Below are 22,378 nucleotides of genomic sequence, written 5' to 3' on the forward strand. Positions count from 1 at the left end.
CTCTTCCAATGCCACCGCACCCACTGCCACGATACACAGCATCGTGGGTTCCTTGGATCCGTTCACATTGCAAGGCCAAAGTCTCTGTCAAACCCGAGTATTCCCCCTCGATTCTTCTGGAGCGCATCCTACCTAAGTAGCATGGCAAAAGGCTCAAAACACCACTTCCGCATGCATTTGCCTTTCAATCCAACGCATCACTTCCCCAGACAGCACTTATAAAAGGCAAAACCCCCGGTAAGTTGCACTACATATATATCCCTAACGAGTGGTATCATTTGCAATGACTACGCTCAGGCCGAAAATTTCCTCAAAAGCATTTCGTTTCGTTTCGTTTTAATTCATATCGCACACCCAGCCTCAACTCCCGACGAATCCACCTTGCATGGCTTACAAAATGAAAAGGTGCCTATTGAAGGCAACCATAAATCTCATCCCGTGATTTCCATGTAGTGGAAAGTGGTATTTCTCCGCTATGTATGGCTTTCATTGTAATTTGCAAAGAAACAAAACAGTACCGAATCAAGTCGAACTCAAGCATTTTATAGATACCGCCGAAGGTAGTTCTAGGACCCACGGGCAATCTCTTCATCAAGATGATCTTCTTCGGCAAGGAGGCGGCGGACATCGTTGTCTGTGTGATGTGATTCCACGAGGTGACGAATTCGGGAGGGTATGGGTAGCGTGATGTGAGGATATGTCGAGTCCTCTCTGCCCGAGTCTGTATCCGCGCCGTGTTGGTGTTCCCGCACGCCGCGGGTGGCAGCGATTGCGGTAGGGTCAGGATTGTGGCCTGGATAGTTTAAAGGGCCGTTGGATATACCTGTATCGTGCAGGTTGGTGAAACTGCCGGTGTAGTCATGCGATGGCTGGTCTTGCCCACCATACGCAATGCCCACCGGGCTGGTGTTGGTGTTGTGTGTGGTATAATCCTGAGGTCCGCTATCTTCGGAAAGCCCAGACCGATGAGAGTCCACAACTTGTGTTGCAGATAGAACCTTGTTCTCCATGAATGGAGCTGTCTTGTACTGGGGATCGAATGAAGGCCCGTTACGGTTACGGCGCCGGCGCAGGAAGAACCATGTGAGGCCGGCAACAAGAACCACGGCTATGGCACTACCGATGACTGTGCCCGCAATAGCTCCGGTCGATAGCCCCCTGCTATTTGTATCCTCGGTAGGTTTTGCTCCGCCGTTTTTGTCTGGAGCGTCGGTGGAAGTGGGTAAGCTACTGATGTGCGTCATGCTCGTAGCCACGCCTCCGTTTGTTCCCGCCGTCTCCTCATACCCGGTCACATTATCATGCCGAATAGGCTCCGATTCGAGCCCAGCTGGGTTTTTAATAAAGAAAACGCCAGTGTTTGATATCTTGCTCTCCCGGGTGCTGCGTTTAGTCCACGATATCTGGAGCCTCATGAAATCGGTGTCAGAAGCTAGGCGTTTGCCCGCTGGCAATGCGGCGCCTTCCGGTCTTTGGTCTGTGTCTTTGCCATTTTGTAATGAATCTAACCAACGCCTATAATTAATGGTGACTCCCTTCTGGCCATTAGCTGTATGTGTCCTGTCAGCGCTTGTTTTAAGTTGCCCATTCTTCGTGTTGGCAAGGGAAGGGGGAGGGGGAGAAGCGCTGAACAAATATGGCTCATGGTCATGAGACGCGCAGAGAGATAATGTAGATGTAACAACAGACAAATCGGTTGAATTTTGGCTTGGCAGAGGTGCAAAACTTACAGTCGTCGGATAAGAAATTGCGTTCGCGGTTCACTGCAGACATGTTGGGGTTGATTATAATGTTATCGACGATAACTTGGTCAGCTTCGCTTGAGATCATGGTAGGTCTAGCAACCCATGCGATCCAGTTGATGTCGACATTATTGCCGCTGTTGTTGTTCATGGTCCATGAGAAGGAGAAGTTCTCGGTATTGCCATCAAGAGAGGTCAAAGTGCGCAACGAGACAGGCCGCTGCAAGAGGAAGCCTGTGAACAAAATCTCCGGGTCGGTGCCGCGGGCTCCTCCAGCCTCCAAACTCGTTGACGGGCTTTGACTTGCGGATGTTTGGGTTGTGACAGGCGTAGCAGTGTTGAAGGGAGCCTCCGCATCCTTGCTGGGGTCACTTTCTTTGCTGCCTCCGTCTTGAGATCCTCCACTGTGTGCAAGAATGTCCATGTTCCCGACTCTTCGAACCCAGCCGATGAAAGTCGCTTTCGTCACTGAACTCAAAACTTTTGATTTGCCCTCCGTGCGTTACAGGCCAGTCCCAAGGTTCAGACAGGTTCGGCGCTTATGTGGCCAGTGGTGAAGGTTGATGTTGGAGGGCTAATCGTACATACATACATATATATGTATGTATAAAATGTCTCGTCGTCTTTTTTCCTTGAGCAACACTTGTCCAAATGATGTTCGCCACAACAGAGCAAAGTACCAAGAAGAACCAAAATCCACAGCAATGCTCGGTTGAGGAAGCGCACCCTGCACCTTGTGAAGTGCAGGAATTGAAGGAAAAGAAAGAACAGACTGAAAAGCACGCGGCCCAAGAGGTGGGCGGCTTGTAAAGGCGTAAGACCAGACGGGACAATCGACACCCTGGTTCACTGGGCGTTCCATTGGGCTGGTTTCTGAGAGACAAACAGGAACCCTTCCACCGAGTAGAAAGGCATGATGGGCCACATGCTGTGCTGTGTTGTGAGTACTCGGCAAGAGAGGCTTGCGTCCGTCCACAAAGAGGGTTACCAAATTCAGATCAGAGAGCATGCCTCCCTGGGGTCCGAGTGAGGAGGCTAGTTGGTTGGCCAGACCGAGAAACGACTCAGATGTACGGAGTATTGATGCACAATTCCAGTTCTGGCCAACGCCAACCAGGCGCCAGGGTAGAAATCCCGTCGAGCTGAAGGAACTAGTGCCTCAGCAGGCGAATGCAAGTATTCCAGTCACGATGGTTCTCCGTGACAGTACTACTCCGTACGTGCAGCCAACATTCGCAAATCTAGGGTCTTTGTGTCTCAAAATCAGTGGTTGGATTCTCAAGAACCGTCAATGCGAAAAGGAGATGCTCCTCACCTTCTGAGCACAACATCAACCACCCGGCGACTCTGCGTAGTACTCCGTACTCGTGTAATCCACCGGCCAACATTTGTCTCCATCCATCCACTTTCGGTGCTCTAAAAAAAGATTGACAGCTGGAATTGGATGGCATGGCCAGGCTGTGCTTCGCCTTTCCCACCTCTTTAGATGCGGACTGGCTCGTGGAGACTCCTCTGCCATACAATTTTCTTAGGTAAGCGAGTCTCCACGAGTCATTCCGCATCTAAAGAGGTGAGACTGGTGATGGCCTCCCGCCATCACCTCCACACACTACATGCAGCATGTCTCCACTGCCGCTGACAGGGATGAGTCCACTGTCCAGCCACCCACCCCAGGAAAGCACAAGACGGCGTTTGTGTCCAGCCGGTGGCCTTTGCCTTTTGCGTGAGGCTGGTTCAAAACACGGAGGGGACAACAACAAAACAACAGAGACGGCCAGTCTTCTGCGGAAGCAAATTAACCAAAGGCGACGTGTAGAGTAGAAAAACGCACCGGCACTGCTTGGGAAAGCTTGAAGTGGTCTGGACTCTGGAGACTGGGGCTCTTGCTCGTCCATCGGATCGCTCCTTCATCCCCCCTTACTCCGTACTCCACCCTGGACTCTGGATGCAAATGCAGACTGTTGATTCATTCAAACAATCATGGCCTTTGCGTCCCCAACCCGCCGTTCAATCCTATCCCGTAATCACGTGGTCAACCAATTGGTGATGCAGAGCACATGGCAACGAGAACCATCCATCCCCTTGCGCCTGTCAGCTGACCTTGTTCCTTCAAGAATAATCTCGAGCCACCAAAATCTCACTTACATACCGAAGTACCTACATAGCACATATGTATTGCGATAATGTCCAAGCACATGTACAGACTATGTCCGCGTCATATCGGTAAAAGTCTTGAGATTCAAACATTACGTTGCCTGCCTTTATATATTCGTCTCTTCAAATAATACAGTGAAAGAAGAAAAGATGTTAGAAACTACGCCTTCTTCAATCATCAACTCCTTCATCCCATTCTCGTCTCATCCGACTCATGCTTCCAAGGGATTAAAACGGCGTCCTACTCCTTCTCCTACCTATTCCTCCCATCCAATCAGTGTGTCCGCCAACAGAGTAATTAAGTAACCTCGCCGTGTGCAAATGCCGTTTCATCCATGCGGCCCGAGACCCGTAACAAGAAGGCTCACAATGAAAGAAGCAAATAATTCGAATATAAACGCGAACCGACTGTGGACGGTTACATCTATCCATGCCAACGCCAGGGCGATCAAGCAATCAGTTGTCGCTGGGCCAATAGATCGCCGGAAACACGAAAAAGAAAACTCCTCGCAAGGTTTTGGGTCCCTTCTCTGGCCGTTGTCCTTGTATTATGCAAAAGTCATTGAAATCTCCTTTTCTTTGCCAAAGTCTTCATCCTCTGGATCTGCCCATGGATCTGAAATCGTCATATTCGGCAATGTTTGTGAACTCTTCATTTCCGGACGCGTGAGGCTGCTCTCGCCGTTGGTTGATGGAGCAGCCTGCGTATGTGTGTGTGCCGAGTCGTCAAATGACGTATCAAACGTCATTTGGACTTCTTCCTCGTGCATATTCGTGTGATATGGGGATAGGTCCCGCGATCCATTAGGGCTTCCAAAGCCCATCCTCCCAACAGTGAGAACGTCAGCGCTCCTTGTCTCCCGCAGGGAGCTTCGACCATCTGCTATTGGGGACGAAAGCGACGGTGTAGTAGGACAAATGTCAAGTTTCATAGGCGGCAGAGTCGACTTAATCTCCTTGACTTGAAGAGCCGTCTCCACGTCGGCGTCACCATAGGATTCCTTTGCCAGCTCAGCGCGAATAGCATCAACATCAAAGAGAACACCGTGATTGTTGCCAATCTTGTCTTCTACTTTCCCGCCATTACCGTCTTCCTTGCCCCCCTTGGCAGCTGACTCTTCATACACTTCCCACTCCTGGCGATCGGCCTTCTTGCGTCGTCCAAAGAGACTAAATCGGCCACTCTTCTTGGCCTTCCCTTCCCTTTCTAGCTCCTTCCGAGCTTCTTCGATTTCGTTGATAAGTTCTCGTTGTCGCTCCTCATGATTCTCAGGATCAGGGTCCTCTATTTCAGTAAACTCTTCGCTCTCTACTACCCAACCACATTTTATCAAGAGGGTAGGCATCGCTGTTCGATATTGCATATGGCCCGGCACCTCTTCTGTAACATCTATGTTCTCCACCCAAGGCGCCTCAACGGGAGCCAGTCCGGCAATTCTACGAATCCCGCCGTTGGTTAGTCGGAAAAGGTATCCAAGAATCCAGTCGTTACGATTATAGCCGTTTACAAAACGTCCTGATACAACAGTCCTTGCGCGGACAAATTCTTCTTTCTTAACAACGATGGGTGAGCCAAAGAGGTAGATGTTTTGTATCAGCCCGTACGCGCCGCGCTTGGCGAGCTCCTGCAGGCAGGAGAAGATGACTCTAGCGCCTAGAGAATATCCAACAAGGGTAATTGGCCGCGTCCCCAAACTGCGGTCCATGAGTGAGTCAGCCAGAATCAAGCCCGCGGCCGTGGCTCTATCAAGAGAGACAGCCCACGGGTTGTCGATTAGATATGACAACTTTGTCAAAACAATAGGGAGCTGCAAGGCGGCCATCAAACTCATAAGAATGGTGCTACCCAGAATCTGCTGCAAACCTTGGGTGAGGGCCTGCGGAGTATTAATTAGCACGTTTGTCCCGTCCATGGACAAGTATGAGCAATTTGAATGCATACCTCTGTAGCTAAAATATTAATCGTGTCACCCATGCTTCGCAGCATTTCCGGTTCCCACAGCACAGAATAGATGTCTCCCATGACAGAATCCACAGTACTGAAGGGCAAGCGAACGTCGTCCACTTTTCCTGTCAGCCAACCTGATACCGTCACAATGAGATTGACTCGCTTGTTGTTGTGCAGGGGTCGGTACTCGAACGTCTTTACCGCACCTGTTCGTCTATTGGCAGCTCGACCGCCAATTACACTACCTGAAGCAGCAGCGGATGAAGTAATAATGGCTGCTCCACCTGCTCCGGCCAGAAAACTACTCGTGCCGGTGACGCCAATGGTAGTGAAACCAGCAGCAAGGCCAGCTCCAATGACAGGTGCAAGCAACCCGGCTGACAATCCAATGACCAACCCACCTCCAACGGTTGCGAGGCCCATCATCATGTATCTTCTCTTTTGTGCTTGTTTCCTTCGAGATTCCATGTGTTCCTCTTCGTTCCAGTTCTCTTTTTCAGCCGCTTGTTGCATTTCCAAGGCATCGGTGACACGCTTCTCAAATTTGCATATATCGATCCAGGAAATTTCCAGACTGTCAGCTACACGCTCCAGAAGCACCCGAGAGCGGGCGTCGTATATTGAATCAGCAATCAAGATGAGAAACAAATCGCAGAGAACGGTCCAACGTAGGTCAATATCGATTTTTTCGGTTGTGGGAAGTTGAGAGGGTGTCTGCGCGTCCGGGACTTCGCTATGGTCGATGCTTTCGTATGGCGGTGGCATCTCAGCTGGCTTCTCATCGTCGGGAGTCGAGGGCCCAGGGGACACGGAAGTTGACCCGGTGCTCTTGTCGACTGATGTCCGGTCTTCGGCCATGGGGTTGTGGACTCTGGAGTTGGCATGCAGTGCTGGCGTCAAGTCCTTGGGTATGACACCATGCTCGGCAAGTTGCTCAATCATGACCTGTTCTGCTTCGCTGATATCCATGTGAGAGTAGAGGCGAATCATCATCTTCTGACCCCACATCTTTTCGGATTCGGCACTCATATTGACCAACTTTTTTATTTTCTTGGTGACCTCCAAATCTTCCGCCTCCTTAACCATCTTGGCAATCTCCAAGCGCACCACCCCAACGTAAGCTATTCTCTGGCCCTCGGTCAACAGGTCTTTCGTAGCTTGCATTTGAGCGACAGCATCACGGCCCTCGTCATCCGCAAGACCCGTGCCTTTCTTTGATTCCTGGAACAGATATTGCGTATTGTCGTCCAAGCTAGTAGCAGACTCGGCATCCTCATCCATTATAACACGAGTGTATCCCTTTCCAGCGCCTCCAAGGCCACTATAGCCATATTTCTCGTCCTCCTCCTCATTGTGTTCTCGCGCAATCAAACGATTGTCGTCGTCATAAATGTCGTACGGAGCGAACGCTGGCATAGTTTGCCAACCACCATCGTCGTCTTCCTTTTCACCTTGATGCTGCGTGGAAAGTTGCTGATGTGAGAACTCTGAGAGGACTGGTTGAGGGCCGCTACCAATGCTAACAGCGCTGACATCTCGGGTATGCGAAATCTTGGGATTCTCATTAGTTTGCTCCGAGCTAGAAGCAGTTCCTTCGGCCTGTTTCTCATCTGGTACGGGAGGCTTTGTGCCATTGGCAACGGGGTCGGCCTTTTCGGATTCTGGTTTTGGGGTTTGCGCACCGCGTGAAGCGGTTTCGTCTGGGCTCACAGTAGGGGTGGATATCGAAGCATGATCCTTCTCTTTGACTTCTTTTTCTGGTTCCGCAGTTTGGGTTTGTGCTCCCGACGTCAAAACTGCAGGCTCGCGAGCAGACGCAACAGATGAAGTTGCAGGCATCGCACTCCGAGCGTCCTCGAAGGGAGCATCGTCGCTCTCACTACCACTCTCCGCTGCCCGGTTACTATCCTTGGAGCCTGCAGATGAGGTTGATGACTTTTGGTCCTTCAGTTCCGGCGCAGGAGTGGACGAGTCTGCATCCTTTGTCTGATTATTCACTTCGTCTGCTGTTTCCGAGGTCGTCATCACATTGTCGACCCCCACGTCAGCCTTCGGCAGTGTCGCGTCGTTAGCCGGGGCTATATAGCGTCGAATCGGCAGGCCAAAATCGTCGGTTTCATGTTGGGCCGGCGTAGGAACAGGAGCTTGTGACGCCTTTGGGTTGGTAGCGTCGTCAGGCTCAACGTCCTTGTTGCTGACCATTGTTGCGATGTCCGACAAACAGAAACAGAACAAAGAGACCGAACCTCGTTTGTCTTTCTACTCCGTACCACGTCCACATCCAAGACTCGAAGGTTCCGTAGGGGACGGATGGGACGTGATAAAGATAAGGTGTGACGTCTTTTGTAGGAGCCCCGTTTTGGAAGAAGGCGGTGGCGGAGTTGGCTGAAATCAGACGTTTGGCGGCATATAAATTTGAAAGGTGGGTTCTAAAGTTGGCAGCGAGGAAAACGGAACACTGCACTGGACATGGAGCTCCCTCCACGCACTCACTGGCAGGGCCAAAAATAAGGGACAGATTCGGTATGTGCTCCGTACAGTAATACTCCGTACCTATCAATTATTGCCAAATAAAGGGAAGGAAAAGAAGAGAAAAGAAAAGAAAAAGTCCAGAGGCCCATGTCGGTTCCCTTTCCATTCCACCAGACATCCGGCTGAAGCTCGCAGGGCCAGGGCAACTGGGGAGCCACTGGCCATCGGCTGCTCACTGCGGGCCGCGTCAAATGACTGTGCGGTCAAGCTGGTGCAATAGGCGGGGCCAGGGACGCACTGCCCCTAGTCCTGGACTGTTGGTGTCAACTGCATGTGGCCGTCAAAGGACCTGGATGCTGTCAAGAATGCGCTAACTGCTGCAGGGTGACGGCACCAGTTGACCCTTGAGAACCAAATTTGATGTGGGTGCCGGAAATTGGGGCCGCATTCAACCACTGTGACACCACATCGCCAACCGCCCTGACTGACATGGACAGACGAGACTGACAGAAGACCCAAAGAGTATCTCCTCTACACCAGCTTCAGAGTGCGAGTGCGATAACCAGTCGCCTTTAATAAGTTAACAGAGGTACTAGTTCGCAGCAACTCCGACCACACCTCCACTTCCCCAACTGCGACTAACCAGGGTATCCTGCCGCCTGTCAACCGCTCTAGTGGTGTCAACGCACTGCCCCCTTTTTCCACCAACACTTGATCGCCGCTCATCATCGCCACAGCCTACAGGCCCAGCCGAACTAGGGACTGCGCGCTTTACTCCGTACTACAAACCGGATATAATTGCCTCCTTTGTTCAATAACCAATCGCCATTTTGCCAAAAAGAAAAAGAAAAGAAAGAAAGAAAATACTGAAATTCCCCACCGTCGAAGTCGAAGCACATGCTGTAAAGTCTCAACAATGCGGTTGTATTCATTCTACACCCACCTTTCATAACCGCAGCTGTATATATGTGTACTGGACTTCCTTTTCCGGGGGAGAATATTCAATTAAAGTCATCAGATCCCATGGAGATTAAGAAACCATCTTCTTTTATTTTGACTGGCCACGCCTGCAAAATGCTCACTTTTATGTTGGCATGTCCGATACCAAATGCACGAAACCGTCTTCCAACACCAGCCCCTATCAACACCGTAAACCATAGCTACACAATATAATTCCCCCTTTCAGTGTCTTCCATGATTTCAGCCTTCATCGGTATTTGAGACGGTCTGGGGTACATTGCCCGAGCCCGAGCCCCCTTCGCCTGCCGAGGTAGCATTCGTTGACTCGGATTTTCTCTTTCGCTTCCGCTTGGCCGGCGCATCGCCCAATTCTTCCTCCGTCTCAGCCGTCGTCTTTGGTTTTCTCGTCCCATCCGGCTGCTTTTTAGCTTTCTTCTTCACCGACAAGGGATTGGGCCCCTTCGGACCAGGGCGCTTTGACTTCTTCGTCGGCGGTTTCGGCTCGGCGCCAGTTGCCATCATACTTCCATGGTCGCCATCAGTTTTACCGTCGTCATCTTGTTCGTCGCCATTGTCCCTTTCTTCTCTCTTTCTCTTGCCGACTGTTGGCTTCAGTCCCGCCCTAAACTTGCTACGCTCTTCTCGGGCTCGAAGTTGAGCGCTTTCATCGGACATTGGCTCCATAATCATGACGCTTCTCTTGATGTATATTAAAGGTACTCCTCGGACTCCGCGTAGCATGCGCCGTAAATCCAAGTTCTGGCTTGCCACGACATATCGGTGCTTATTCTCGCCCGTATCCTTGGGATCTATGACAGACTGAAGGCACTCCAGCGTACTCAACGGCTCGGGGTACTCATCGGGGTGATGGCCGCAACGTCGTCTCTCGCAAGTCTTGGCTACCTCGATAGCCTCGCTGATACCAGGTTCATTCTTCCGCGCATAGAGCTTCCTAATTTCGCATTGTGTAATCACTGAGATTTGGTCAGGGAGCTGAAACGAGTGGCCTAAGGATGAACGAAAAGAGGGCGCATACTTGGCTTGACTTTTCCATGGGCTGTTCTTTGTAATGCGAGTTCCAATTCCATTTTGAACCGGCAGGAATCTTGGACCATTTCGGCGTCCACTGGGCACAATGTTAGCAAGTGGTCGAGACAAGAAGCTGAACCACGGAGACCTACCTAGAACTTGGTACGGCTCCCGAAAACCAAAGGTCATACAGTATCGCTCCATGAGCTTGCGATACTGTTTGGATCGTTTTCCCCTCATGTTTGATGGATACAAGACACACAATTGGAAATGGCGATATGGGCTAGTGCGATGAAATCACAAAGCGTATCTGAACTCTGCTCCAGAGACTCTTCGTGAGCTCTCCAGAATAAATTTCTTATCGGCGGCGGACCCAAGGGTCTGCACGTGCGATAAGGCAGGAGCCGCCAACCCCAATCCTGGCCAAGCGCAAAAGCCGGCCGAGATCATTGACAGCCCCACACTAATGGACTCCAGAGTCGGTGGTGCACCCATTATTGCTTGCTAACAAGGCACGGGGTATTAAACAATAAAAATTTGTAGTCCAAGCCAGAAGCTTTCAATAATTCGAGGAGTAGCAGTACTAATATCGCTCAAGTTCAAGTCCTTAACTTAGAGAAGAGCTTTCGCCGACTAGATGGATAGTCGCCAGAGTTGATCACAATGACTCAATAATTCATTGCGTGCATTAACCAGACAAAATCCAATGCAGATAGCTCCGTCATCACTTGTTCTCAACGCACAAGGCAGCAACCACACTAATATCATCCAGCTTTCCTGTAGGTAACGTATCGTAAGTACATGTATTGTTAGAGGTATCGGAATAAAGGGTAAAACAAAGAAACATACCTCCTTCACTGGCCAAACCTTCTTCAATAGCCTGTTCCATAAATGGACTCTCTGCAAACGGATCCATCGCAATCACTCTGGCTGCAGCGACGAGCTCTTCCGCTGCCACCTTCATCCCGCCATTGCGGCCACCTATTCTGTCTTCTTTCAACCCTCCTCCTTTTTCCGACTCCCAGCTTCTGATGCTCTTTACAACCGACTCGACGATTTCATGCTCCCATAAATTATCAATGACGCCGTCGCTCATCGCTAGTACCACATCTCCAACTTCCAAATCTATAGTATCCACGACAGCATTGTCCTTGGGTGTATCGGGGCTATTGGTGCCAAGCTGCCTGGGACAGTCGAACCAATGCCACTGTTCCTTAGTCTTGAAAACAACCTCCTTGTTCCGCGGGCGAAGGACCATCACTTGGCAGTCTCCGAGGTTTGTAACGAGCAGCAGTGGCAATGGATTTACTGACAAGTTGTCGCTCGAGGCTCTATAGTGCAATTGGGCGCCGCATGCAGTGGTTGTTCCTTGCCAATCGAGAGAGACGGTGGCATCAAGTGTCCGCTCATACGCATACTGGAGCATAGACTTGGGATCGGGTGTATGTGGTGTACCGGCGGACAGGGATCGAAGGACATCTTCTTCGACAGCAGCCACCCAAAAATGTAGGATTAATCGCGACCACAGACTGCAGCAATGTATTAGTTTTCATGAACACTGTGAGAGGGCGGGGCAAGGATCTTACCCAGCATGGCCGCGTGGTCGCATCGCCCAGGCCCCGACTCCATCGTTCGCGCAGATAAAGAAATCGCTCGCATAGACGGCATCATCTCCATTCGTTAGGCCCTTTATGAGTTCTCCATTCACAAATGCCCCCCTTCGATCGCGACTTCGATGATGGGTGCTTAGAGGATCGGAGAAGGATGCCGACGGAGGCGACGTGAAGGGCGGGGGGAAGGGTCTCGGTTGCCGCTTAGCGAATAACCCAATGCCCGTTTCGAATCGAAAAGGCAATTTCGACAGCTTCTTTTGTCGATCAGACGTCCCTGGGGGTGAATCTGCCGAGTATCGTCTTTCATAACGGCCCCGCCATAGCGGGTCTTGAAGCTGGCGCTGTCGCGGTCGCGATAAAGATCTCGAAATGACCACGGGCGTTGGAAAGTGTGACGTGCGCATTCCAACTATGGAACTCCAGCGTTGACCCGGTTGGGTCGCTCACCGCGGCCTCTGCGGCAATCTCTGTCGGTCGATGTCGATGTGTTGACACATCCAAGAATTAGTATTCGTCTGGTGGTTCGTCGTCGTGTTGGAGGTTGTAGAATGTCCGCACGTGACGACGCGATTGGTCGAGTCAGACCTTCCGTCAGTCAGCCCGGCAACCACGTTTGAAGTTGTCCTTGGAACAGCCCTGGAAAGGTGCTTTCAGTGTCGAATAGAATACATGTACAGCACGTTCCGCGCGAGGTTTGTTGAGGGGAAGTTACCAACTGGGCTTGTCTGACGAATTGTTCTGTTAAGATTAACCCGTGTCCGCATTACCAGCGGAGTCTTCCGAGTGGCACGATTGTCAGATGCAACTCCGAAATGTGCAGCTTCGATGCATCGACTTGACGACATGATGTTCCCGACTCCCGACTATAACACGCCTACATATGGGATTGGCGTAAGACGGACACCCAAAAAGGAAAAAAAGAAAAAGAAAAAAGAAGTTTTCCACTATAGTTACCTACCTAGTGTATTATTTTCCAAGGGAAAAAAAAACAGACTACCCTATCCCACGATGAACCTATGTTTCAAGAGCCATGGAGAAAAGCCAGCTTTTTCGCGAAGGGTATCGTTATGTTTTCATTCAACATAGCAGGTATCGCTCTGACGTGTGGCGGTATTTACAATACGCAATGTTCGTGTGTCGAAGTCCCGAGAAGCACACAGCAGCCCACTGGCGCACGTTTGAAGCCGACACACCGAGATGTTGAATATCGGTTCGCAATACTACCTAGGTAGTTAATAGGTGACGCGGAACCCATACCCGGCATGGTCCAATGCAAGCCATCATCCTATACAGTCTGATTGTGCAGGCAAGGGCAGCGGCCATCTCAGACTGGCAACTAGCATAAGGGTCGAAGGCGACATGATGCAGCCCATGGCGTATTGAGCGTATGGTGACGATGACAAACAATTCACCAAACTTGGCATTGGCGCCGACACTGCCCTGCAGCCCGGCGCATGTGGCGATGACGTCAAATGAGTACCTAGATAGGTAGTTGGTCAATCACCGGCACCAACCGCCCGCCCCTTCCTTTCCAAGTTGACTGAGACTACCCCGTACTCCGTACTCGGTGGTGCTGACAGCAAATCAAGTGATGACGGTCTGTGAGCATTTCGCCATACATGGCTGGTTCTGCGACAGGCTGGTGTCAGAGGACGCGCCAGAGAGTACTCCGTAGCCCTGGATTGCCTCCACATGCACAACGAGCCGGCTTGGAAGCACTAGACGTCTTACATTCGAGAAATTACCTGTTCCTGGGCATGGAGCCAACACAGTGCAGAATGTTTGGTATTGCCCAGCACCAGCACCAGAACCAATAACCAGCACCAGACTATTGATTGCATCGAGCATGACAAGAACTCATCGTCATCAGTCCCAGCAACGGGCGGCCTTGGCCAGCCGCCGAGATTCCAAAGGCCAAGCGCATAGTCTCTTCCCCCGCCTGCAGCTGCCGTCGATTTGGAAGAATGGGACCAACATCTGGAGTGCCGCGCAAGCTCTGCAACAAAGTCAGTTGGTTGACTTGACCGCCTGGGCAGTCAGCCTTTCAGCCCCCAGGTGCCCAGCCCCCTGCTTCTGTCTGGCCTCTCCAGAAAGTGCCTGGCTCGTATCCGCAATTTGACTGGAGTCACGCCTCTGAGCACAGCACCGCTGCTAAGCTGAACCAGACCGCCGGCGTATCGCCCAGCAGGGGCATAATGGTGCGCTTGGCGCTTGGCTCTTGGCCCCAGTCTTGGCTTGGCCGGCTCACGGCAGTGTCTGGAAGTTGCAATATCCAGACAATTCCGGCCAAGCGACGTCGTCGAAACACGCACATCTGGACACTGTGTTTGTTTCCGAGCTACGCCGGGAGGTGAGCATGTTCGAAGGGGGGGCTGGTTTGGCGATTTGTCCACGCAATGTCACAGCTCTGGACTTGGCAGTGCTAGCATCTGCAGGTCAATTGCGCAAACAATTCAAGGCATGCCAAGCGGATTGGGGTTCCGGAACACAGAGCGAATATTGACCAGAGATCTGGTGGCCGAGTTGTCCTCACCCCTGCCCGAGCCAACCCATTGCATGCCGTTGGCCTCGTCGTAACACGGGGGAAATCATCATGTATTACTCCATCTATAGCAACGCTCTCTCTAATCATGGACAAGTTGGCGGCTACTCCGTGGTGCTACTGACTGGTCAAAATGGCCACAGAACACCCGACAAGCCGGCGTCGTCTCATGGTCTCATGGTCTGCGTACAGTACTCCGTACACAACATGTAGTACGGAGCACTCGAAGAGATGAAAACCAACGGAGACGCCGGATATACCTAATGCAACAAGACGTCCGGAGTACCTGGCAGCAAGTGGACAGGAACATGTTTTACGTATTATTGCTGCAGCACACACACCTTGATTGACTGATGAAACGGTTCAGATATGTACATGTTGGAAACAACCGCTGGTGGAACTTGGGATTCGCACCATCTGCGAACATTTGAAGCGGCAGGCTATTATTAAACCCACCGTCACCAACAAGGCCCCATGTCTTTCTTGGCCCAGCCTGTGTATCATGCACCATTGGCGCCGAGGGCTTGGTGGTTCGTACCCTCTCACGCTCTCAACGAGTGCGAGCAGGAAAACCGCCGAGGTGCATCTGATGATGGGCACGCGGACCCAGCAGATGGGCGGTGGCTTAGTCGAAGCCCAGCCGCCGACCGCATCCAGTCTGGATAGCCGGGCTGATGATGCTCTGGATTGGCGACGAGTCTGCGAGGAGACAAGGCGCACGGCAGGGTCTAGGATGGGCCCTACCGAGTCTGGAGCGCCGTGACTCGGCCTCGTCGGGATGGAAGGGGGATCATGAGACGCCTCAGACACGAGACGCTCAACTGGCATCGCTGGGCGACAACGCGCAGGATGGGATGGGACGGGATGGGGATGAAGATGGGGGATAGACGTGCGCTTTTATTTAGAAGCGCCTGCCCCCTTCCCCATGGCACGGCATCTCGGGCTGTTTGAATTTTTCGTTTCGAGATGGCTCACTGCCGCCGTTTACGTGCATTTTGTTCCCCAAGGGCCGTCGCCCGGGTGTAGAGTCTGGTACAATTACGCAACAGGCCAGAGTATTTTGCCGATCGAGGCTAGCCATTCCCGCATAGAGCTCGTCTCGTTTGGCGCCATCGGAAAAAAAAAAGAGAACCATTATATACACCTACAGCCTCCCGTGTTAAAGTTTCACGCCTAATTTCTCTCCTCTCAGCCGTTCTGGGTGACGGTGGCTGTGACGCTTCAACAAGGTTCAAACCAATAAGCTCGGCCGCAGCCTCAACGATTTCCTTGGAGTCGAGGCATCTGCGAATCTAAGGTCGACAGGTTGTGCCGCCCGCCCGCCAGATCGAACTCCGATGATCGACCATTGAACCGCGTGGAATATTGCACAACAAAAAAGCCTGTTTGGCGGGCCTCCCATTACGTCGTTGGCTTGCCATCCTTTTGTGTGGCGGCAGCAGCGTGTACTTGACGTGGACGACTTTGACCTTGACGATTCACTGTTACCAGGCTCTTCACTCGGGCCTTTGACCTCTTTCTTTGAGACCAAAAGCCCAAGTCATCTCATAGCAACCGCATTTGGCGCCCGCGGCCCCGAGCCAAATAGGCCGCATTATAGCGTGCAAGCCCGTCGCATTCTCTGTCGCGCAAAGCGCAAGGGCTTCAACAAAGCGAAATTCGAGTCTTTCGTCTATGTGCAGGCTAATTTTGGACATTGCCTTTTTATCTTGCTATACGAGCCCTTTGGCTTGACCGCGTTGCCTTGAACCGCCTTGGATGCAGGCTGGAAAGGAAAGCTAAACAAAAGGAACCTTTTTAAAAGCGAAGCTACAGCCCAGCATCTAAGTACGTTCTTTAGCTTCTCCTTTGGTAAGTGCTAGGACATCTGGATTTATTATTCCATTCATGTCTTTTTATTCTCCTGCCCTTTCCTTTCCCACGTCTTTTTCTCTCCCTATTTCCCCCTTGGGTATTTCGCAACCGCCTCGTGGCACCAATACTTACATCGAGCACCAGACGACGACATCGACGCAAAAACAACCAGAGGAAAAAAAAGTCTTGGCTTCGTCACCTCGGGCCTATCATGCATGCAAGCTACTCAAGTGGCCTCCGACTGTTCCGCGCACACCACCCTACCGACCTTTAGCTACTTAATACTTATTAAGTTGACACAGCGTGCCGTTGTGAAGGACGACTTGACTCGACCTACGGAAAGCGAGCCGGTTTCCTTGCTCTCCTCTAGGCCTTGATTTTCGACCGCGTCGCCATCTCGCTTCAGAGGACGACTATCACGACTGCCACTACCTCCAAGAATCGCCCACCGCCCTGGTTGGGCTGGCTTTCATTTTTTTTTCCTTCTTGTTTTGTTTTCCTTGTCTTGGAACGCTGCCGAGCCTTGTTTCCAAAGTAATAGTCCCGACTTGGACGGACCTGAGACCAAGACTGCGCGAAGACCCGGCCTGGCCTAGACCACAAATAACAGCTCCGACTTGGCGGCGCAGCCACTGACGACGACGCAGCAACGAGACGGAGCCTTTTCAAAGAGCAATTCCCACCGGCTTGGAACCCATTGCGGCGATTTCGTTTCATTATCTGGACGGCTGTCCTTTGACCTACCGGCAAACAATTTGCTCTGCTCTGCACTGCGCTGCACTGCACTGCCCGAAGGGTCCGGCGCATTCACAAGCGCGCAACTTGACCGAGTTGACCGGTCCACCTCCAGGATATCTTCCTTTCTCTCCCGTCTGGTGATTGCAGCAAGCCTGGGTAGGGGCAGCAATCAAGCAAGATGGGGCGCAATCGAGGTTTGTGCACCCTCTCCTACTTAGTTTGTCACTCCATGTCCAATCCCTTCAATTGAGCCCAATCCACAAGTCGCCAAGCCGACAGTGCCGGCCATGGAGACAAGGCCTGGCGAGGCAATCTGCAGTGCGCAGTGCGCCGCAGTCCATGTCTGCAGTCAAGGTCCATCGGTATTACTAGTCTTCAGTCTCCAGGGCCGAGCCCACACAGCCCAAAGCCAAGCACAGCACAGTCCAGATTATTACATGTCAACTCAGGTACTTTATTTGAACAAGCCAAGGGCTGGTTGCAGTACATGCCTCTAGTCGTCCACCTACGGAGTACACACGCGCACTCGTGCACATGCACCAGACGCATTATTGTCTCCCCCAGGTCCCCCAGCCCTCAGTCCGGCCAGTTCTTCAGCCCACATCGGTCGCATTGTGGCCCCGAATTTGTCACTTGTCCCCGGCCATGACGCCCACGACGGGCCATGACGGCCACAACGGCCAGGGCTGCGCGCAAGGACGCTGTCCGCAATGCACCCCTGTCCCCACGCATGATGCCCAATCTGGCGCAATCTGGACGCATGCTGGTCACCTCGTTCACATTCAGCATGCGAGCATTCTGTTCCTGTCGGGCGCTGTCCTGGTTCGGCGTCTCTTGTCCCACCGGAACAGCCGTCAGCCGTCATGAGAGCCCGCCCAGGACGCCCAGGGCTGGGGAGGCCAATTCAATGCTACGGCACCCGAGCCAGGCCCAGCCGCTAGTCGGCCTGGTCGCTTCGGCGAGCTGCGGCCAATGGTGCCGGTGATGTGCCAATAATGCCGGACCAGACCAGTTGACCAGACTGCACCGGACCCTTCAATGTCCCCCCCCTCTGGGCAGTGCTGGCGGAATCCGGGCGTCGCGCACTTGACAGTTCCATCAATGTTGCCTTGTGTTCCAGGTCCGTCTGATCGCTGGCCATTCATTGAGGCGTCGCGGATGCACAGCACCTGAGCACACGACGGACATCTGGAGGGCCGAGAATCGTCACCCAGGGACCGTCCCATCCCAAGCACACATTAATGTGCATGCATTGCGGAGGACCAGTCCACTTGCAATATTAAGTTCAATGTTGGCTGTGCTTCATCCACCCCTGGTACTGCTATTACTTGTACCTGGCCGCTTGCCCTTCTCGCGCCCGTCTTCTGCACCACGTCCCATCCTCTCGTTCAATGTCCGGTTGCATGTGCTGACTCCTGCGTCAATCGACGTCGCCTCTGAACAGTTCTGTCTTTTATGTCCCACTTCTCCGCTGGCGCAAAGACCCCATCGCCATCATCCTCGCCCCCCAACGACCTCTCCGTGAGCCTCAAGAAGAAGCAGCACCACGTTTCCGACCCTTTCCCTCAACTAGATCGCAACATCGACGCTGTACGCCGACCCGTCACGCCGCCATCACGGCCGGACTATGGAACCCCGCCAGAAGGCTCTCCAAACGACACTCCTCCCCGACGTCAGCGCAGTTCATCGCGACCACTGTCCATGGTTCAGACCTACCAGCCGCCCGTCATGGACATTAACGAAGACACTATTCCTGAGCTCCAGCCCATCTTCACACTTCTCAATAGCCACTCCAACAAACTGTATCAGGAAGGATACTTTTTGAAACTCGACGACCAAAACACACGTACGGGAACACACCTCCCCTCTCCGCCCCCCCAAGCCCAACAGCCTTTCTCTCACCAACACACTGGACAGGCTTGGTGGCGCCAAGACCAGAACGGTTGACTAACTAATTGTTGCACAGAGGGCAAACCGAATACGGACCGAACATGGACCGAATGTTTTGCACAGCTTGTCGGCACAGTCTTGTCGTTGTGGGATGCCGCCGAACTTGATGCGGCCGGCGAGGACGGCGAGGTCCTGCCAAAGTTTATCAATCTCACGGATGCTTCAATCAAGATGGTACGTTGGCCTCGGTCGTGGGAATGCCCAAATTTCAAGCCCATTCCGACCACCTATTCGTCTAACATGTACGCTGCGGTATAGATCGAATCACTCCCTACTCGTTCCAACGATGAGCAGCCGTTACAAAACATTTTGAGCATATCTACTGCGGGCAGAAATCGATATCTTCTCCACTTCAACTCACACCACTCTCTGATTCAGTGGACGGCAGGAATCCGTCTTGCCATGTTCGAGCACTCAACCTTACAGGAGGCTTACACCGGCGCCTTGATTGCGGCCAAGGGAAAATCACTGAACAATATCAATGTGATCATGGAGAGATCACGCATGAAGTCAGAGCAGTGGGTCAGAGTTCGCTTCGGTGCCGGTGTGCCGTGGCGTCGCTGCTGGTGTGTTACTTCCCCCCCGGATGAGAAGGAATACCAGAAGCAACAGAAAGAACTCAAGAAGAGGTCTGCCTATGACCGGTCTCACGCCCCTGTTCTCAAGGGAGATATCAAATTCTATGATTCCAGAAAGGACGGGAAAAAGCAAAAGAAGGCTCAACCAATTGCCACCATTACTGATGCATACTCTGCCTATGCGATTTACCCCCAGGCAAAATCTTTGATTGACGCTTCAACACTGCTCAAGATTGAAGGCCGTGTTACCGTCCACTCTGATCCGCCTTCATCTACTGAAGGCTTCATCTTCATCATGCCCGAGGTTCATCCGGCTGTCAGCGGCTTTGAGATGCTGCTTCGTTTCTTATTCCCTACGTGGGACTCTTTTGGTCTGTATGGCAGACCCGGCAGATTGGTTGCAAGCGTTCTTGACCCGCGATCGCTCATGTTTGCCATGCCCAAACACAAGCGCTACGGATATCTTGAGATACTCGATGTTTCGACGCTGATTCTCGACGAAGGCAGTACGTCATGGTCAGAACGAGAGTGGCGCAAGCGACTAAAGGACGCTACCGGGACACGAATGAATGCACTGGAAGACGGTTCTAGATCCCATTCTCGTAGTGCGAGTCGTTCCAGTGCAAGACTTAGCTTTGGCAGTGGAGGTAGACCCAAGGTTGGGTTTGCTGATGATGGCAACTTGGTATGCCTTAAATCTCATGCACCGTCATTAGCGCGCATCGTTACCCCTGCTTCTACGGGTCTTTCATACTAACATAGGCAAGCAGCTGCAGCCGGGTCGTGAGCCTCACCATTTGCGTAACGTATCAGATCCAAATCTGGGTGGTGCGCAACGACATGATGCTGGAGCTGGCGGCTCACCACCACGGCACCAGCCCCCCCTTCGTGGAGGCCCTCCCGGTCAAATGATTCACGAGCCTGCGAGCTCTGACGAAGAGCTAGGCGCATCTCCGCCCCCTCCAATGCACAATCTGGAAGCCATGAGAAGTCTCCAGACTCCTGAGCCGGTTTCAAGCCCTCCAGCCTTCAGTCATGGACCGCAAGCTAGACCGACCAGCAATCCGTATCACTCCCCTGAGCTCCGACGAGCGAATAGTCGGCTTTCAAGCTCGACACTTGCCCAGATGGCCACGGCTGGTGGCATGGAAACCGACTCGCAGGGTGGTCGTTCACCAGCCAACTACAGAGATGGTGAGGATGGTGCGCTCTACGGACCCGCGGGATACTCGCATGACCATTCACTAGGAACTTACGCTAATTCTGGAACCCCTGATGCAGCCCCGAACCCAGGAGGCCAAGGACAACTACCTGCCACGAACCTGCCTGGCCCAACCCTTCCAAACCTTGAGATTCCGAACCATCGATCAAGGGGCCCCGTGGGACCCATGGGGCCTCCCGGTCCCCACGGCCAGAATCCCAATTCACGTCCTGGCACCTCGGAAGGACGTCGATCGCCCTATCCTCCAGGATCAGGCCCGTCGCGATCACCTAATCCTCCGCAGCAAGGCTTCCGACCAGACCAAGCTCGATCTCCTCATGGTCCCCCAGGACCGCCTGGGCCTTATGGGCGCGGGCGACCCCCTCCAGGTCAAGGACCCCCAAACGGACCCCCTGGCCAGTATGGTAATTATCGACCTGCACCAGGCGGGCCGCCACCGCCTGGTGGCCCCGGGGGTGGTCGGGGCGGCCCTCCCGGCAATCCCCATCGAAAACCAGTCCCACGACAAACCAACAGCATCACTCCTGATCACATCATTGATCACTATACCTCCGACCCGTATGGCGGCCCTGTACCTGGATATGATTCAAGGCCAGTCCCGCCCTCACACAACCAAGGCCTCGGATTTGACGGTTCAAATGGAAACCGCGACGAAGATCGACCTCGTGCTGGCGTGTTGAAGACTGTAGGGGGTGGAGAGCCTCCGTTGCAGAAGAATTCGGAATTCAATATCCCAGACGTCAATTTTGGCCCTACTGTTAATTATGGTGCGTCGGCGGTGCCGCGAAAACAAGTCCCAGGACCTGTCGAACCTTCAATGCGCAGTCAACCGCCAGGCTACTACTCCCCGGAGCCTAATCCGAATGTTCACGCGCCTCGGTCAGGTCATGGGAGACAGGAACCCGTGGAACCTGGCCAAAGAACTATGGCCTGGCAGCCCGCGGGTACCTATACTACATCGGGATCAGGAGCAGGAGCAGGAGCAAGAGCGATGACACCAGAACAGTACGTCCAACATCGAGCCGCAGCAAACTCGCCACAGTACGGCGGTAATCTCGGATTTGGAGGACCTGGGGCTATGGGTGTCAGGAACCCTAGCCCTCAACCTCCATATCCAGGCGCTGGACGCGGAGCCAGTGGCCCGCCTCCACCTCTTCATGGAGGCCCCGGAGGCAATCCTTCTCGACCTCTCGGCCCTCCGTCATCTGGCTTACCTCCACAGGGACAATACAACCACAATCAGGGTCAAGTCCCTAGTCATGCTCCATACCAGGGCCAGGCCTTTTAAGCTGGCCAGTATCGCCGAGCTGAAATGAAGAAAGAGATGACCGAATAACGAATGTTGCATGAGCAGGCTGCTGGGCCTTTTCTTTGTTTGGCAGTGACTGCTTTATCCAGTGTGTTACATAAAATTAATGGGCGACACGAAACGCGCCATTGGATGCATATCACAAGACGGGCGTTTTTCTTTGTTCACGAATTTGGAGGATTGGGTCGATTTTAGCATTGGCAACAATGCAAACTAGCGCGTTGGGAAAAGGCGTATACCATGTTCCGGCCTGTTTATCGGGGCTGA

The 22,378-nt window shown here is 52.7% G+C and overlaps 5 protein-coding genes across 5 annotated transcripts; 1 reads left to right on the forward strand and 4 right to left on the reverse strand.

The window, feature by feature from the left end:
- Positions 1-566: 566 nt before the first annotated feature.
- G6M90_00g102200 (uncharacterized protein) lies at positions 567-2,166 on the reverse strand (the record flags this gene model as incomplete). Its single annotated transcript, XM_014690640.1, has 2 exons — positions 567-1,549; positions 1,731-2,166. 2 exons carry the CDS (start codon positions 2,164-2,166, stop codon positions 567-569), a joined length of 1,419 nt encoding a protein of 472 aa, XP_014546126.1.
- Positions 2,167-4,444: 2,278 nt separating this feature from the next.
- Positions 4,445-8,046, reverse strand: G6M90_00g102210 (uncharacterized protein; the record flags this gene model as incomplete). Its single annotated transcript, XM_014690639.1, has 2 exons — positions 4,445-5,773; positions 5,839-8,046. 2 exons carry the CDS (start codon positions 8,044-8,046, stop codon positions 4,445-4,447), a joined length of 3,537 nt encoding a protein of 1,178 aa, XP_014546125.1.
- A 1,470-nt stretch (positions 8,047-9,516) lies between these two features.
- On the reverse strand, positions 9,517-10,545 carry utp23 (rRNA-processing protein utp23; the record flags this gene model as incomplete). Its single annotated transcript, XM_014690638.1, has 3 exons — positions 9,517-10,250; positions 10,313-10,402; positions 10,458-10,545. 3 exons carry the CDS (start codon positions 10,543-10,545, stop codon positions 9,517-9,519), a joined length of 912 nt encoding a protein of 303 aa, XP_014546124.1.
- Positions 10,546-11,029: 484 nt separating this feature from the next.
- G6M90_00g102230 (uncharacterized protein) lies at positions 11,030-12,322 on the reverse strand (the record flags this gene model as incomplete). Its single annotated transcript, XM_014690637.1, has 3 exons — positions 11,030-11,082; positions 11,155-11,834; positions 11,892-12,322. The coding sequence occupies 3 exons, from the start codon at positions 12,320-12,322 to the stop codon at positions 11,030-11,032; spliced, it is 1,164 nt and encodes a 387-aa protein (XP_014546123.1).
- Positions 12,323-18,507: 6,185 nt separating this feature from the next.
- Positions 18,508-22,090, forward strand: SKG3 (the record flags this gene model as incomplete). Its single annotated transcript, XM_014690636.1, has 4 exons — positions 18,508-18,898; positions 19,019-19,176; positions 19,261-20,265; positions 20,351-22,090. 4 exons carry the CDS (start codon positions 18,508-18,510, stop codon positions 22,088-22,090), a joined length of 3,294 nt encoding a protein of 1,097 aa, XP_014546122.1.
- Between the last annotated feature and the right edge of the window lie 288 nt (positions 22,091-22,378).

The sequence above is a fragment of the Metarhizium brunneum genome, chromosome 6, assembly GCF_013426205.1.
Source record: "Metarhizium brunneum chromosome 6, complete sequence".
Classification (NCBI taxonomy): domain Eukaryota; kingdom Fungi; phylum Ascomycota; class Sordariomycetes; order Hypocreales; family Clavicipitaceae; genus Metarhizium; species Metarhizium brunneum.